At 38.4% G+C, this 19,043-nt stretch overlaps 1 protein-coding gene across 1 annotated transcript in view; it reads left to right on the top strand.

Moving 5' to 3' along the window:
• The window catches only part of LOC140230769 (calcium/calmodulin-dependent protein kinase type IV-like), a 53,127-nt gene extending 39,919 nt beyond the window's left edge, over positions 1 to 13,208 (top strand). Inside the window, exons 4-8 of the mRNA XM_072310908.1 lie at positions 6,337 to 6,492; positions 9,071 to 9,236; positions 10,180 to 10,376; positions 11,781 to 11,945; positions 12,866 to 13,208. Of these exons, the coding sequence (XP_072167009.1) occupies positions 6,337 to 6,492; positions 9,071 to 9,236; positions 10,180 to 10,376; positions 11,781 to 11,945; positions 12,866 to 13,039 (858 nt within the window). The 3' untranslated portion in view covers positions 13,040 to 13,208. The remainder of the gene's footprint in view (positions 1 to 6,336; positions 6,493 to 9,070; positions 9,237 to 10,179; positions 10,377 to 11,780; positions 11,946 to 12,865) is intronic.
• Positions 13,209 to 19,043: the final 5,835 nt, after the last annotated feature.

Below are 19,043 nucleotides of genomic sequence, written 5' to 3'. Positions count from 1 at the left end.
CCCCAAAGTCCCCAACGTACTTAGGATTAAAACCATTAATCTCCATCAGACCGTGTTTGCAGTTCCATCTACAATGTAATTACACCAGACACTCACTTGCCCCATCCTCTCTTCCTCCTCTTATTAATACAGTTCTTGGGGAATTAAAAAAGAGGAGGAGGAGAAGAAGAGTTAGGTCATCCCTGTAGACATTGGAGCATCAACGCTCACAGTTCAGTGTGATAAGTTGCTCCCGTTGGAATCAACACCCCTTGGTTTATACAGATGCAGTGGTATCAGTTTTGATGAGATCTTAATAGTGGTTAAAGAGGCACACCTCCATGAAGATATCTTATCATCATTCGTAGTGATGGCAATGGGATACAAGAGCTATGTATTTACACTCTAAAAAAAGAAATATTAGTTATCAACATTTTTAATGTTGGCACTCCCAGAACCTTTTAATAAATGTTAAATATAACATTCAAAAAATTGGATGTACAATTTTTCATCTTTTCGAGTGTACCCTTTAAACAAATGAAATGTAAAATGCATCATTTTGAGTATCAAATTTTACTTTTATGCAAGGTTCAAAGAGTGACATTCAGACAACATATGAAATGTTGGATTCACCATTTCTTTTTTTAGAGTGTATAGGCAGGACATTATGAACAGTGATGAAGGGAAAGAGAAAGGGAGGGTATTGCTCAGATAGTAATATACTCTGCGAAGTCGTATTATTTCTCAGATCATTTTTTCCTTTCAAACTTTCTGACTCATTGAGAGGTCATGAATGGACCAATTAGCAAAAGCAGTTTGTATTGGGTATTTTAGCTGTACACACAAATCACATGTTTGACCCTTTGGCTGGTCTGTGTCCTATTTCAAAGTGTGCCCAATCCCGTTTTATCGTAAGTACCCTTTATGTTAGCCGGCATTTCTAATTTTTAATTTTTTTTTTAAATCCAGAATTAGATTATTTTGAATTGCCTTGAAAAAAGCACACACAGCAATGATTACTGTGTCAGTATTTCAGTATGTGAAGACATCACTGTGAAATGCATAATTTGAGATACTGCCTTTGGCAAAAATAGTAATAAGAAATGCATTTTTTAAGTATCTTAAAGGGGGGGGGGGTTGTCTCATTTTCCAGACATAGAATGCTTTAAATTCCTGTATAAATGTATGAAATCTTAACAAATTAATTAAAAGGAAGGAAAATGATAGGTATATTGATAAGTAGATATATAAGTCGGAATGTTTACAATTCAGATAAGAGGGAGAGAGAGAGAGAGAGAGAGAGAGAGAGAAGAGAGAGAAAAGCAAAATGGTAAACATGTAACATGTATGGAAAATGTCAGAGTGAGATGATATCTTAATTTCTTAAAATCCAAATCATTTTGACTGTGAGATCTTTGATATAAGTTGTACAAAATGAAATTGTAAAGGAGCTGACATTACATGTAAAAGGAGGAGTTGAGCATTCAGTGATAGCATTAAAAAGAGGGGATTCAGACTTGGAAAGACTAAGAGAGAGAGAGAGAGAGATAGGTACATGTAGATAGAGAGAAAGAGATAGATAGAGAGAGGGAGAGAGAGAGAGAGACAGGGAGAGATGAAGATGGAAAGATAACAAAAAGCAGGAGAAGTGGTGTCTCTCCAAGCCAGTGTACTTGATTATGCGCTCAGACGAGTTGGCTCTACGCCGAGGGAGTCCAAGGCTACGAGAGATAAAGAGGATGCAAAGAGAGGGAGACTTGGTAGGAGTAAGCAATAGAAACAACACCAGGGGGGGGGGGGAGGGGGGGGGGGGAGGAGGGGGGATGGGGGAGGGGGAGGAGATAGAAACCTTATGAGTACCATTCTTGTGGATGAAATATGTCATTCCGTGAAAGGCTCCCCTTGAACTGGGAAACCTGCATGTGCATTTTGACATGCTTGGTATGCTTGGTACCTCAAATACAGTATCATGTTGTTGAGCTTGTTAATGTGACTGCTTGAAAATGAAAGCATGAACAGGGTATTTAGAGAGAGGGGGGGGGGGGGGAGATAGAGAGAAAGACAAGGAAAGAGGGGGAGAGAGGGAGGGAGAGGAAAGGGTGGGGATGCTTGGGGATGAATGTTCAAGAAAAGCTAGTATAGATTCCATTAATGGACAACACACCACAATTTGAATTCAGGAGCTGCCATTTCCTTTCATCTCAAGAGATGCCAGGGTCAAACACAAGACAAAAGCTGCTGTTGCTACATGAAGGTCTGAGGAAAAACTGCCAGCTCCAGCTAGGTTTGCCAGTTACCTTGACTGAATTCGCCTCTACCAAACAATATTTGCCATATTCACTTCTTTGATCGATCATGCATTCCTTGGAATAGTCATAAATTTGGCAGCAGACCATGTCTTTATAGTGCTTGGGAGAGAGGCCAATGATAGCTAGGCAGCTGAATTACTGTGTGCGGTGAATATTTCATGAAGTCTGTATTTTCATGAATTTTGCGAGTCTGGTGCTATTTGCAAAATTAAAGACACGCAAAAATACTGACTCTGATCCCGATATGAATGTGACATACATGTATACATTTCTCCGTTCAGTACAGTACTCCAAAGTTGCGAATTAAACCACTTGTAAAATCATCAGGAAGTTGCGATTCACGACTCGCTAAATATATGGCGGGTACAGTAAGAGATTTGGAAGTCTAAGAGGTTTGTATGAATATGAAAAGTAGAGAGAGGGACCACACTGAGAAACAGAAAGAGAGAAATACAACATGGGATATGAAGAAACATAATTCCATTAAAAATCTAGTGAACAAAATGAAAATTTCAGCAGTTAAAAATAAAACTAATGCTTCTAAAAACTGATCGAAATATTTTATACAGCCTTATAATCTTGGCAAGAGACATGTCATTAGTTCTGGTCTCACAGCTTGCTTTTATCTCAGTGGTCAGGGGAACAATTCCTGTCCACATTTTGTGCCACCAGGACCCCGTTGCATAAAAGTTACTATTATGGTAACTTTGCCATCCAGTGGTAAGTACCTGGCAACAATACTGAACAACCAATCAAAATCAAGAATTCCATGGAAGTTACCATTGAATGGCAAAGTTACAATAATAGTAACTTTTATGCAACGGGCCCCTGTTTTCCTTTCTTACAATGACAACATTTATTAGTTAAGTTTGTGAAGGTGATGAAGCATCGTCGGCTGAGAAACAGAAGGCCGTTATCACAATTCTGGGGTATTGAATTATTGATATCACACGGTAGAGCTCAATCTCATCTACACTATGGTGTCAATTTAAATTACTTTATTTTCTGTAAAAGTTAAAAATCGAAACCAAAGGGGGGGGGGGCTCTTTTACCCAGTATTTGAAACAATGCTCATAAATGGGTTAATCTACCCACTTTTGCTTAAATAAATGTTTCGTTTCATGAAAACTTATTTTCTCGTTTTTATTTACACAAAAATCTTTGAACCCGATAGCGCCCTTCTTGCTCTCAGCTGACAATATGCTTACAATATTCCTTTATTTCCCCGTTGTGCCTAGAGAAATATGATTGTCACTCTAAATACACTTGATCTAAATCACCATGGCTTTGCTATCTGCTGAAGATATGAAACCATTCAGATTGTATGATTGTAGTTGTGTGTTCATGCCACTGTCCTTAATGGCTTTTACCTTTGCACATTTGATGTGATATTGTCTACATTAAATGGCTGATAGGGAAAAAATAAATATCATTGATAACAGTTATCATCAGATATTCTTGTTCTCAACTAAACATAAAAGATTTATGTATGGGCAAGCTCATTGTCATTCCACAGATCATGTTTGCGTGCGTCGTCATCGTAAAAAAAAATCAGTCCTGTTCTATGATAATCTTAATATAACCACATTTAGCAATGCTCCTGTATAAACTCAGATTTGTACCTGACAAAGCATTGAGGTGAATGAAAGTAAGTGGCGTACCTGCCAGCTAGAGCACCATTATGATAAGAAATGTTTTCTTTATGTAGCTGTGCAAAGTTTCTTCTACATTAGAGAGAACAGTAAATGTACCTGCTGTTATGTTCCCCCTTTTTTTTTTATTCAGAGAATTGTTATGGAATATCAATGGAAGATGATATTGTTGATACTGTTTTCATGATGCTGGATAATGTGCAGTCAGCCATTGATAGATCCAGTGGCCATGTGTAAGTGACCAGCGATAGAGGTCAAGCCGATGGCTCTGCGCCATTCAGAACTGAACTGCTCGATTCTTGACTGAGGTGTGCAGATAATACCCTATTAGTACCAATAGAGGAAAGTCACCATTAACCCTCTTGTTACCAGAGACCACTATTCTGCATATATGTTACAAATATTGTGGAATAGTAGTCCCTATAGGGTTAAACGGGCGGGGGGGGGGGGGGGGGGAGTGAAGGTCTTGGGTGCTTCCGTCCGTCTTGTTATGATTGCTGCCTCGACAGTGCTGCCTGCTGAACATCCTTGTGGGGCTCGTCGCCTGGGGGCAGCTGCACGGCAGGATGTAGTCGGCCACGTACCATTACGTGACCCTGCATTATATGGGGCTGTAGCGGCCAAAAGAGAAGCGATAGCAAAGACAGAGGAACAGAGAGACAGAGACACACAGAAAGAGATAGATGAATAGATAGAAAGAAAAGGATAAATACAAGAAAAGAGAGAGAAAGATGAAACCCCAGAGGTTTGGTGTGAGATATTTCAGGCTAGGTACATGTAAGTGTCATGCACATACAAATAGTCTTTGTCTGTAGCCATCGCTCTCTGTGAATAGCAGTTGGTAGTATAATGACCTTAAAGATATCTTTCAGATTAGGAGATCTTTTCTGTATTTAATTATTGATGCATTTTACTTCCCTAAATTTTGCATTATACTGCCAGTACTCATAGATCCTGTAGATACTGTATAAGCCGATATTTTTTTGCTTAAGGATATTTTCTCCAATGAGGATATCACACACATTTTCGCAAATTAACACCAAGGCTATCCTAAGTGCACTATTACCCTTTGCACATGGTGACATTTTCCAACAATGATTTGTGAAATTTGTACAAATTAAACCCTTCGTAAAAATAACACCTTATACAGTAAGTATTTGTGTAGCATGTGACGGTTTCATGTAATGTGCCCTCTCCATTTGACTCCCAAGGGCACTAAACATCATGATTTATGATATACATTGTACCATACATCTTGTCAGGGAGTTACTACATGCTGTTGAAACGGAATTACATACTGAGATACCTAACTACACATTGACAGTGTAAACCTGTGACATAAAAGCATGTGCATGGTGTGTGTGCGTGTGTGTGTGTGTGTATGTGTGTGTGTGTGTGTGTGTGTGCGATGAAAAGCACACAGTATATTTCTGTATGTGATAGTGCCCCATATACAATAGAGATGTCATGTGCATTGTATGTGTGGGTCTAGTGATGATTATTACACAAGTTCTGTGTCAAAAATGCCCTTCCCTGCCTGTGTGAAGGCATTATACAAATAGTGGTAGATAGAGATGTATTCACACAACAATGTGGGATTTTCTTGACACACACACACACACACACACACACACACACACACACACACTTTATTAGGAAGTTTCAATGATCAGAGCGGGGGGAAGGTTTCTTCTTTTCTTTTCTTTTTAAAGAATGTTTAAAAAAGAATGTATACGTGGATCTATTCAGAGACTTGACATAAAATGTCCCTGTAAGTACAGTACAACGTTGTAAGTGACAGTTCTCTCAAACAGTTTTTGCAGCGATATTTCTGATTCTCATCTAATGAGGTGTGGAATCTGATGTAAATATTATTGAATCATCAACTCGAGGAGGAAATAACATCATGCCCTTGATATACTGGCAGTGGAGTCATGAAGGAAATTCAATTCATCTCTTGAGAAAGTGCAGCATGAATGACATTTCATAAATAAACTAACTTCAGCATATGTATGCGAGTGATGTCACTGTCACGTAAATAAAGGCAACTTTGTTTGCAGAATCCTGAGGTTCGCCTGAAATTTGACTAGCCATAACTTTCTTGATATTGGAATGGTGGTGCTCAAAGTCGTCTATATTTATATTTTATTTTTGCTTTTTGTTACCACTAACATTCAAAACAAACTTTGTTTGTAGAAATCTTTGCTGGTTTGGCCTTGAAAAGAATTGATTATTTTGGCATTCCAGATGAAGGACAGATGTGGAATGAAATCCAATTGGAACTGATGAATGGTCTTTGAGCAAAATGATCCGTTCAGCTTTTGGCAAGTATTCATCTCCACTGCAATTCAGATGTTGATATTCTATCTGCTGTTCGATTTTCTGTCCCTTTCCAGATAAAGCTGATCAACATCTATGAAGACACCATGAACCTGTACATAGTGCTGGAGCTGGTGACAGGGGGAGAGCTTTTTGAGAGAATAGTCCAGCGCGGCTTCTACAGCGAGAGGGACGCTGCCAAGTGCGTGAGGGAAATCTGCCAAGCCGTAGCAGTAAGTGGAGCTAAACATTGCCTCAGAACTTGCTGCTCTGTCTTTTTTCTTTATTCTTCTTTTGCCTCCTCTTTTTCTTCTTCAGTTTTTTTTAATGTATATTTATATGAACTTTTTTTCTGTATATTTTCCCTATTTTTTCTACATTACTGTGTACTTGTTATTTTTGTCCTTCTGTGTTTCTATCTGTTTAGCCTTCTGCTTTTGTTCCTTTCTTTCATGTTATGAATGTACTTCCAGTTCTTCATGTCCTAATCAAATTTTTGTTTGCTCCTTGGTCTTTTGACGTGAGCGTGGCATACAATGGGATTTAGTGTACATCTCCCTCTGTAAGCACCATGCTCTTATTGTTTATCCCATTATGGGCTCATTCAAAGTGCTGGTATTTTACTTTCTGATACAGTATTGACAAGTCATCATCATCATCATCATCATCATCATCATCAGAACCAATCTTAGTAGTCATAATAATGGGTGGTGATATTGCTCAGTGGGTGGCACCTCAAAGATCCTGCCTTGCAAGTGAATTTCATTTCATTTCGTTTATTTCATTTCCAACAATGCAAGATATTTTCATACACAAAATAACACAATATCAATACAATGTTGTAACAAAGAAAAATATGTGAAGTTAACAATACTAGGCATTACAAAAGTAAATGAAAATTGAATTAAAACTGAAGTTGCAGGAAATGGAGGAGACCTGGGTTTGATTCCCAATGAGTCTAGCTGAGCAATGCTGTGCGTAGGTCCCCTAATCATGACATCCCCACTAGTAAAGAGGCAAGAACACTCTGTCCCTCAGATAGAACAATACATGGATGACCTGTAAGTAAGGGAGTCATTACTCCTGCATGTAAAAGATTGCACTTTACTTTCTTGCAAAGAACAGGATGCTAACATGGTGAAGTGGTCCACCCTATATACCCACACAACAAAACAAGCAAATGATGATGACCCTTCACGTGTCTCGTCCTAGGTTACTAGCAATAGTCACCAAGCTGAATCAGCTAGGCACATTGTGTCTTACAAAGAAGATGATGATTATGATACAGATAGTGTAGTCATATTAACCCAGAGTAGCCTCTTCAGCATTGGCACTTTTTGCCAAGACAGCCTTAATCTTCATTGAATAGCGACCGTCTACCCTACACTCAGTGAATTAGCTTGCTCGTCACGGCACATGCCTTGTTGTATATTCCCGATATTCTATTGATATGTTCTGCTGTCTACCCGTGGGATTTTCTTTCCCCCCCCCCCCCTCGCGTGGACAAGACACGAAACACTCATCAAAATTGAAACAAGTGTTGCTTGTTATAGTCTGAGGACAAAAAACGAAGAGACCACTCCCATTTGGAGAGACAAATTAATGGAATCATCAAGATTGACTGAGGTTGGTATAATGAGCAAATAACTGGAGAAGAAGTAGACAATCAATTATGTCTGTGTGGTCCGCGCCCACCGCATGGCCAATTCTAGCCGGTCAGTGACCAGCAATGCTACACTTTATAGCGTGTGTGTCTGCTCACCAACCATTGGTTGAGTGAAGCTGTAGCCTGGAGGCAGGCATTGAATATGTGAAATGTTACAGACAGGAGCAGGGAAACCAGCGGGATGCGGGGGGGGGGGGGGGGGGGGGGGGGAATATATATATCTGTGATGTCTTCATTCTTGACAGTCTGCATTCATCATTTTGGCAGTTTGTTCAGTCAGTGATGTGCCTACTCTGAAAGAGAGAGATGTATCGTCTTTTTGTTTGCGTGAATGTGTGCTTGTGATCATGCTTTTCTTTGTATACATTTTCGCCAACACAGACAGCGGCATGCAAATGTGGGGTACAGTGCGTTGCAAGTGGATTGCATAATGTATTTGATGTACTTGTAATTGCTTCTCTGGTGGTTAAATGCTTTAGGCTTTGTTTCAAGAAAATCAATATTATTTTCAGTCATTTGCATAATGTGACAAGGCTCAGCGTATAAATGCACAGTGCTGATGTTAAGAATACCTCGACGCATACCGAGTACATGTGTGGCATATCTACAGCCTGTAAGTGCATGGCAGCTACATGTACTATATGTACCTTGTTACTTCTGTACCTTCTGCTGTGTAATAGACTGTAGAGCATAATCACTTTATCACCGCACAAAGTTATGATTGTTGTTTCTTAATTGAAAGTGCTCTTTTAACTCATCACTATCCTTTCAAAGTTAACTCTTCTTTGTAGACATGCACACTCAGAAATATGGTGGAAAATGTATGCACTATATGCATGATATATCCATGTTGGCATTAATGGCATAGATTGTGTGTAGAAATGTTTGTAATGTTTTTGAAAGCTTGGGAAACTTACAGTAGAATTTAAGAACAAATGCAGAAAATGTCCTTGGCATATACCATAACCGAAATTACTGCACGGGTTTATACAGATTGATGTAGAAAATTCATTATGCAGAACCACACACCCACACATTCATATCCAAACTCTCATGCAAGCAATATACGTATGTGATACTATGCAAAATAAATTTGTCTCACTCAATCTTTTTTCCCCCTTTCTTCTCTCATTTACTTTCTGCAGTACCTGCACAGTAATGGTATAGTGCACAGAGATCTGAAGCCAGAGAATTTGCTGTATGCTGACATGAGCGAGGAGGCTCCCCTCAAGCTAGCGGACTTTGGTCTCTCCAAGATCGTTGACCAGGATGTCACGATGAAGACCGTCTGCGGCACACCCGGCTACTGCGGTGAGGCACTCGTAAATCATGATGCCAATACCCAGCAAATTTTTCCTTTTTTTCTTCTTTTTCGGTTTATAGGGATGCTAAAAGCTTCTAGTTCTGCATAATTCAAGAGAATAGTGAGTAATGGACAACAGCAAGCCAGCTCTTATTTCTTTCTTTCTTTCTTTTTTGATACTTGAGCTGTAAGCCATTTCATCTGGCCATTGGGTAATAGCATGTTATGCGTTTTATATGCTGTGCGAATTAGAAAAAGAAGACAACACATTTCATGAGAAGGTAAGAGGGACTTCAGTTGAAAAGGAACAAGTTCTCCTCAAACTGAGTAAAATTGTTATAATAATTTTAATGAGAAAGGAATACACAATTTGTGAAGTCACAACATAAATAGAAGAAAGAATGATTTGATGGGAGATAAAATGTTTGTAATTTCAATGCAAGACTACTTGGAGCAACCTCTCATCTCTCAACTATGCTCAGAGAGAATTCTTTTTAGTTTTTGAATACTGGTAGGCATATTGACACAGGATGGCATGACACACATACTCTCTGACCACCTTACTTTAGTATTACTGTGTATGTTTTCTGGGTAAGATTACACAGCAAATTACAATCCCGTCTTTGTTGTTCATGAATAATAGTCTGTGGTGGTTTTGCAAAATGTTAAAGAATGTGACATTCACGTTATTCCTGAATAAAGTGGCCACACACTTTAGAAGATGCAAGCTCATGTTTGTCTCAAATTTACAAATTGCTGTCAATTTGTTTCCTGTCCTGACTATGTGCCGATTAGATTAAGATTTATCATTCTCAGACAGACAATGCACAGAAAAAAATGAAGGTGCTAATTTACACGTCGGACAACAAGCTGATAATATCTGAAACATGATTTCCCTGGAATATCATTGGTTAGTATTGACAGTGTTCCCATTTTTCATTCTGATTACAGCACCAGAGGTTCTGACAGGTAAGCCTTACAGCGAGGCCGTGGACATGTGGAGTGTTGGCGTCATCACATACATCCTCCTGTGCGGCTTTGAGCCATTCTACGATGACAGGGGTGACACGGCCGTGTACAAGAAGATCTTGAAGGCGGACTACGCATTCATTTCACCATGGTGGGACGACATCTCGCAGAGCGCCAAGGTACAACTCAGCATTCGTCTGAGGGGTAGTGACCCACTTTTCGCGTTATGGAGAGCATGTCCATTCTTTTTTATTTTTTAATGGATAGCAGTTCTCAATAACTGAAAATGTCGGTTGGTTGTTGAAGGGTCGTGCATTTGTGCATCCATCTACTGCTAAGCTGATTTAAACAAAGCAAATACAGAACACTGTAAAAGTGCACTCTGCTGGGTAAGAAGAGTTTCACGTGTTTTTAATTCCGTGGAATCAAGACATCAACTACTGAAACATATGGCAAGCAAAAATATTTGTGTGCTTTTATTTTTGCTTTTGTTCCTGGTTGCGCAAAATGCGCAAAAATTTCAGCACCGCAAAAATTTTCACTTTTACAGTATATCATGTTGAGCAGAGTGAAGTAATGTGCCAAACTCTGCTAATGTTCTCACTATAAGTCATCAGTAGTTTGTCAAGACTTGTATTGTGAGCGTCTTAATGTTTTTAATCATAGACATTTTATTTTTGCCAAGGGTAAATGAAGTATTAGAAGACTATTAATAAACAGGATTCTTAATAAATGATTCTCTGATGTGGTTTGAAATGAAATCATCAAAGGTGCAGTGCTGTGTGCATAATAATGACCATGCTTAATATATCAGTGGACACAAACTTGTGGAGATGTTTTTCTAGCACTTTGCTGACTGCAGTCCAACAACATATAACTTCATGTTGGTTAAATTCCCTAAAATGTAGACTAGCAAGGACTCTGAGCAGTTTGCTTGTGGGGAAAAACATAATATGTGAACAAAGAAATAAAGCAATTCTAGACAGTAGCTAGCTGTTATGTCTTTTTGCAAAAGGTTTAACAGATGTGAAAATATTGTGGCAGACTATTCCACAACTCCAGAACCATATTGCTGAAAACATGGTTACTCACAGGATCGTGTGCATATTACCGTCTGAGTTTTGATCTTTGACTTTAGATTAGACATTAAAGATATTGTTTGATATTGTGGTGGCTCAATTTCAGAAATGTCCAAACTTTGCTAAATGAGCTGTATGATGATGCTTAAGTGCAATTAAAAAAATATATATTTTGGCATCAAAAATTTGAGAATAATATCATCATTATCAACGGATCTGTGAACAATTAGTACCTTACTAACTAACCATTAACTGAATGCATTATTTTGATACTACTCACAGTGGGAATTACTGAATGTGGTGAACTCTGTGACTTTTTTTTAAAGCCTCAATCATGATTAGTTTTTAATCCTAATTTTCTAAAAGCATCATATTTACAGAGTATCAGAAAATCTGGTATGATGTAGGGCCAATCTGGTATCATGTAGGGCCATGCAGCTTACATTCCTCAAACTGGACTCAGTGTTACACAGCATTTGTGTGTGATGCTTGTCTTTCCGTCAGGATTTCATCAGTTCGTTGCTGAAGCTAGACCCCAAGAAGAGGCTAACAGCAGCTGCAGCCATGCAGCATCCATGGGTCAGGGAGAAGAACAGCGCAGCCAACACCAAGCACATACCGAGCACACTGGAAAAGATGCAGGAATTCAATGCCCGCAGGAAACTCAAGGTATGGGACCGATAAAATGTAGATTAACAAAATTTGACTTTGGCTTGATATAAGAAATGAAAAAAAAAAAATATGGTCAGGAAGAGTAATTCAGAAAATTGACTGGTTTATTCTGGTTGGACAAATATTATGAAAGTCAAAGAATTGCAAAGTTTCAGTATGTTTTCGTGAACACAGTTTGGTCACGACCACACAGCAAATAAAATCACCTCACAAATCTACCATGGGCGTGGACACAAAAATCAATCTCTTTACTAAGTGTAGGCTTGCTTTTTAAAAACAAATTCAATATCGGAAACTGATAGCATCAAATCACACCAGAGTGGTAATGATTTAACAAAAGAGGACTCTTTCAAAAAAGAGTTACATTTGTTTAAAATCACTAAAGGTATAAATTTTGACTCTTTGTTTGTGGATGTGCAAAGTAATCCCATTTGTGCATATTTTGAGAGGGCATGAATCATGGGCATTTTACTAGTAATTATCACACAATACATGTATACAGAGATATTCAAAAGATTCCAGCATGCACATAAGAAAAATCTTTATTTCTTTTTTGGTCCTCTTATTTTTTTGATATATTTTTTAGATAGAAAGAACTGTGGCATGTTGATTATTTCACCATTAAATACAGACATTTCCCAATCATTCTAGTGTGCAATGCAATGGAACTTTTGTTTTATAATTTCTGCTTTGATGCAAAGAAAACTACAGGTCGATATTTCTTTGTTTCTCTCTTTCTTTGGTCCCTTTACATAAAAACAAATTTTAACCTGTTGAGGACGGGCTGATTTTGCTACAACATGCATTTCCCATAGACACTTGCCCGAGTATACCCGGGACTTGTCCTCAACGGGTTAATAACTGCACTGTCTGTTATCTTGGAGTTCAATCTTGATCTCTCCCTCCCTTGTCTGCAGGCTGTTGGAGCTGCTGTCATTGCCATGCAGCGGTTAGGAGGCATGGGTGAGATTCTCACCTCCCTTCACTCTGAGCACAAGGCCAACCAGGCGGGCACCAGCTCAGAGGCAGCGGCAGCCCCACCCGTGGCCGTACCAGTGGCTGCAGCCGCCGCAGCCTCAGCGGCAGAATGAGGGAGAGCTGAGGGTCGAGGGTCAAGGGTCGGGGGTCAATCGGGGACTACTCTTTTGGACCAAATTTTCCTTTTTCCTTTTCGGTCGAGTCCAGGACCAGTGCTACACTACGAAGACGAAGAAGAATCTGCAGCAGTATTGGAGTGTGAATTTTATGCTCTTTATGTAATTAAATGGTTAGAAAAGAAGACTGTCACCTCAGACTCGGCCTGTAAAAATTCAAATTTGGCTGCTTATCAGGGAGGTTTGTACTGGATAGAAAGAAATAATCAGTGGGAGTATGACAGCAAGGAAGGAAGAGAAAGTTTTGGTGGAGATGGCGAGATTGTGCCTTGCATTACTGAACGACATACATGTGTGCACCTTCTTGCTGTATAAGGGTTGTTGTCAAGGAGGAACATGAGAAATTTGTTTGGATAGACTCTCCCTGTGCTCCGACAAGAGTGATAAGGGCAGAGGGCATGTGATGAGTAATGGGCAGGACTGAGTGACAGGTCATGTTGCCATTCCATCACATCTCTGCAGAGTAAGTGGTGTTCACTCACGATGTAGGTCTACTATAGACGTCTGGTCCTACTCTGACCTTGTTAGTTTGGAACTAGAAGGGCTGAAAATCTGTACAGAGTCGATGAAATGTTCACGCTCTTCCAGTTCTTCACTGATGAAATGTACAGGTTCACTAACAGGTGGTGTTTGTTTTGTTTTGTTTTTTGAAATTGTCCAAATTGTTTGAATTTTTATGCTCAACTAAAAGCAGGTGTTTTTACCCTCTGTATTGGAAGATGACTTAAAGGCGATCATGTACTTAAAACAAAATTTAATGGTTCTGTCATTGTAGTCATTGCTTCTCTTTTGGCAGATGCTGCTGCTCACGGTCAAGTTTCTTTCATGCCCAGTTGCAGAGATTACCATTGTATCCATTGCATAGCCATCAGTAGAGATGGACGGACATAATGTAATTTACTGAGGCTGAAGAAAAGCACAGTAATTTGGTAACATGGAGAGCACTGCAAATACAGTCGAGCACTAAATCCGTTGCAATCAGGAATGAATGTCGTAGTCTAACCCAACCTTATAGCTTGAGATTGCCAATGCTGGTAACATTCTGACTGCCGCAAGAATCTTTGTAATGCTGGCCACATCCAAAAATGACTGAAATGCCGACCTTTTTTTTTTTTTTGATCTGCTAATGTGCTGAAAAAATCCCAGTTTTGGGGTAATTGATTACTGGTATCAGAATTATTTATGCAGTTTGACCTTTTCTGCATCATTACTACATACCACATCTGTTTGTATGTTCCTTGAGTACGGCAAGAACGTCGTCATAGTGAAAAACGTATGCAAACCCATGCAGTTTAAAATGATGGAATCACTTTAGAATCTATATCTTGAAAAGTTTGTTTTCCTTTTGTACTTGTTTAATTGTCTTGTTTGCAGATGGATCGATGTAGTGAAACGTTAAGATGCGTTTCCCTTTCAGTCCAGTTTGAGACAAAAATTTCCTGTTTTCCTCCCTTCAAGAAGTTAATATTGATTCATTATCAGTCCGTAGGGAACAGTTTCATGACTTGCAGACTTGTCTACTTGTTGGAAATATATGTGTGATGAGTAGACAACAGTGTGTCCCTTGGGAAAAGAGGCGAATGGCATCATTCAGGTGTACAAAGATGTAGGAGAGGGGAGAGATCTTCTTGCGGCCCATTGTTACTGCTTGGTTTCCCGGGAGTCCTACCCGGGGAGTGGAAGTTAGTGCACCTTAGGGTCGCGTCAATTTGCTGTGACTCGGGTAGTAGAGGTCAAATGTTGTAAAGTATTCTGAAGTCCCAAAATGTGGTCCGAAAGGATCGTGTAAAAGCTGAAATTATTGTAGTTATTATGCACTTTTCTCTGTCCTCCCTCATGAAGATGATCGGTTTTGTGACCATCTAGGCAAGCCTTGCCTAGCTGTGATGGGTAGTGCCCTGTTTGGGGGTGATGTAGATGTAGCAAAATTAACTCGTTGTGGACAGGCAGATTTTGGTGCAACACACGTTTTCCATAGACACTTGCCCGAGTATACTCGGGACTCATCCTCAACAGGTTAAACCTTTGTGCAATGGAGATTAGCGAGGTCACTCCATAGTTCCAATCGTCTGCTTTGCTTCACTTTATTTTTTTTTTCTATAACACAATGATGAGGGCATCAAAAATGTTCTGGGACCCATTTCTCGTCTACGAATGTAATGCGTAGAGCGACACAAAGTCCATTGCCCGTTAGATACTGTGGAAGCTTAGCATGAGTTCATTCCGAATGTGTTCATTTAAGAGATTCTCATCTTGATTTGAGTGATGGATATATTTTTGGAAACACGTGAAACCAAGCTCTTTGCATCCTTGTGAAAGGAAACAAATAGAAAAAAAAAAGTTTTAGAAAATCATAGGGATATGCACAAATGTAAAGTCTTGTCATCTCTGTAAAGTGAGAATTTGTAGTGGACAACATCATGTCAAACTTACTTTTAGGAAGGATAGGTACAGTGGTTCAACCTGACATTTGTTGTTTTTCTTTGCTGCCTGCTCTGCCTACCATGATAATTCAGTAATTCTAAAACTGGTTATCATTGGTTACATATTATTATGTGGCGGAGGTATAAATGTGGAAAATGGTCTTATTGAAAATGTTACATTTCTTGGTAGCAGTGCTTTGCAGAAAGGATTGAAAAGTTAAATGATATTCAATGTGTGCGTGATTACCTGACAGATTTATTTTTCTCCAATGGAATCGGAGTACTGTGGTCTGTAGTAATTTGCCCTTAGCATACAGTATTTAGTAACAATCATTGCCTGCATGGGTCTCAAGAATGAACTACCTCTCTAGGCCAGCATATTATGGACAATAATACACAATATGGCAATCAGACTGATTTATTTGCTGTGAGTAAATACTAAGCTATCAATTCAGAGTTTTTTGCTTGCATACACACTAGTATTTGTTAGCCACTCTCTATGTATATTCAATTGAAATGCATACACTGGCTTAACATCTGGCATGCAGTGTTTGTACTGTGGTTTTGCCAAAACACCCTGCTACTTAAACAAAACATCATTTTGCCCTGGGACTAAGAAGAACATCATTTTTTGTAAAACTTCTTTATATCTGATGCAGTATGTTTTTGCCAAGAGATTCGATGACTTGAACAAGACATCGTTTTGTCCCTGTGTGACCAAGAATTACATTTCTTCTTCTTTTTTTTTTTCATCACATGCTGAAATAGCAAAGAGGAAATGTCACAATATTGCTTCATAGTTCTATGCAACATTGGCACACCTTTCCCTTATTGTCATGGATATTTTTTTTTCATGATGTCATACTTGTACTTAAACCAAAATCACAATTTGGGCAATTTGAGGCAGTAATGGTAACTTGCATGATTCATCACAACCCCAAGGGAGAAATTGTCTGGTACATCAGCAGGGTACGTAGCAGACAACTGATACATACAATTAGGTTTTAGTCAAATAACAGCAATAGCACTTAACCAGGTGCTCCCAGAATAAGCTTTTACATCCACTTCTGTTTATATGATTTCTAGAGACAATTTAGACAAGTTGTACCTGTATTTAGAATTAAAAAATGAAACGAAAAAAATTGTGATTTAAACAAAAAATAATGGTTTCAAAATGATTTCTTGTTTGAACCTTACTTGCTTTGTAATGTCTTTAAGCACATAATTCAGAAAGAAATGCAAAGGTCTGCAATATTTCCTGGAACAATCAGTCATATGTGTGAATGTATGTTATCTTTATATGATCAAAAAAGAATATCAAAGATTTGCAAACTTCTGCTTCGATTTCCAAAGCTATACTTTGGGTTTGATAGTAATTTCATATGAGAGAGTGTTCTCTCCTTCCTTAGATATATACTCTGCTGTTAAAGATTTCAAAAGTACATTCCTTTTTTGCAGATCCTGTACAACAAGTGTAAAGTAAGAAAAATTTATATAAATGTGCTACTATAATTGCTATTTTTCCCCCATGAGTTGTCCCAAATATGGCTGATATTTGTGTTACCCTGTAATCCTGTACTTGAGCTAGTGTTCTTTCTGTACCTGAAATATCCGTGTTTGGCTTAGTAGTTTAATATTTATCATGGCAATACACATTATCCTCATCTTTTGAAAATTTTAGTGGTACATCATGCTGTTGAATTATAGCTATATTTGGTATGTAATCTACACCTTCCTGTTGGACTGTTGATATTAATGCGCAGAGGAAGTGGGATGAATATGTTCATGACAAATGGCAATTTCAAACCCGTGAGGTTCTTCTGTTTGATTGATTTTTTTGATGTTCTTGTTTGACAAATGATTCTGTCTGACCAAAGCGATACAGAAACCTGACATGACCAGTGTTTCAGAGTCGAATGAATGCTATATCTTTAAAATATTGTGACATATTACCATACTTTACAATCGCATGTTCTTCAGTAAGATGTCCTGTTTTTTTGCTGACTGTGGACTTTATGTCCAGTACCTTATGGCTCTTATTGCCTGTATGAATTTGAAAGTACCATTGCTTGTTTCATATCAGCTGAATTAATTCATAGAGTGTATATAGTGTACATGTCCATGTAAATATGAGGAGTTTTATTACTATTTGGGCACTATGCACTTACCAACAATAGCTATACAGTAAGTTCTGAGAGTAAGTTGTAGCCAAAATATTACACATAACTTCTGTCAAAGATCAGAGTTCTTGTAACTCCCCTCTCCCTCCAATCATGGCTTGACAAAATATATGTGGCACTTGCTATTAAACTTTTATATTTGTATTCTATCACATGCTTGGATTGGATGAAGCTACAAGTAACTACTTAGTTGATTATTCTTAAGGCAGTCTGTTTGGCAGAGTAAATAATTGGAATCAAAGGAAGTATGTAGGAAAGAGTGGTTTATAAACGAAAGGTTTATCATAGTCACCTTTGTGATGGAGAATTGTTATGTAGGTAGACAAAAGCATTGGAAAAAAAAGAAGAAATATGGCATGCCATATAGCACACTCTTGAAAGTGTTATGTTTGAAATGATAAATCATGATGGGTAGTTTCAGACATTTTGTAATTTTCTTTCTCTTTTGTAGTGTTGTGGTATGAGTCCATTCCTCAGTGCTTGAAGCATGTCAACATGTTTCATTAAATCTCTCTATGAGAAAAAGTTTGCTATGAATGTACTTGACTTTGCAAAGAGTGTATGTATTTATCCACATGGTTTAAACTCTGCACAGCATTTTATTTCCAGGACTGCTTGATACTTGGGATTTTTTATTTTTTAATTTTTAATTTCAAGTCCTGATTACCTGAGAACTTGAAATGTGGCTGTCATTTGCAGTGATGATCATTTCCTGACGTACTGGTTACTTAAACTTCATCGCACACCAAAATTTGATCTATTCCTGCAGAGAGACGGAATGTTGATGTGTCACAAGTTATTGCTCCAATATTCGCATACCTCATACATAATTGAGGGGCTTAATGTGGACAACCTAATGATTTAGTCATCTTCATGTAGAGGTTGAAGGTTGGCAAACATTTTTTGAAGGATAATAATTCTTCATGCTTTCCTCTGTGAAATCGCATATGGTAGTGTCCAGAATGGATGGTCCATTTTATTTTTGAAGTTAAAGTTGGTCTTAGTAATGATGTGTGCCATTGATGTTTTGCTGCCAACATCACAAATATCATGCTATTAGCAAACATCACAAGCAATAATGTTAGGACCCGTTTACATATCATCGTATGTGTGTATCTATATATATATATATATATGCTTACATAACAGCTTGGTCTAGTCGATGGGTGGTTTCAGCCTTGTAATAGCTGTGATGTCATTTTTGGGGTGTGCAGTTACTGAATATCTGAGTGTCAATTCAGTGGGAAGTGGTAATAACACCCACTTAATATATCTTTGCACATCTCTTTTCTGACCACAGGGAAGTGTGACTCGACAAAATCATATCGTGATAAGAGT

This window comes from Diadema setosum, chromosome 7 (genome assembly GCF_964275005.1).
Source record: "Diadema setosum chromosome 7, eeDiaSeto1, whole genome shotgun sequence".
In the NCBI taxonomy this organism is placed as follows: Eukaryota; Metazoa; Echinodermata; class Echinoidea; order Diadematoida; family Diadematidae; genus Diadema; species Diadema setosum.
This window is presented reverse-complemented; position numbering and strand designations above follow the sequence as displayed.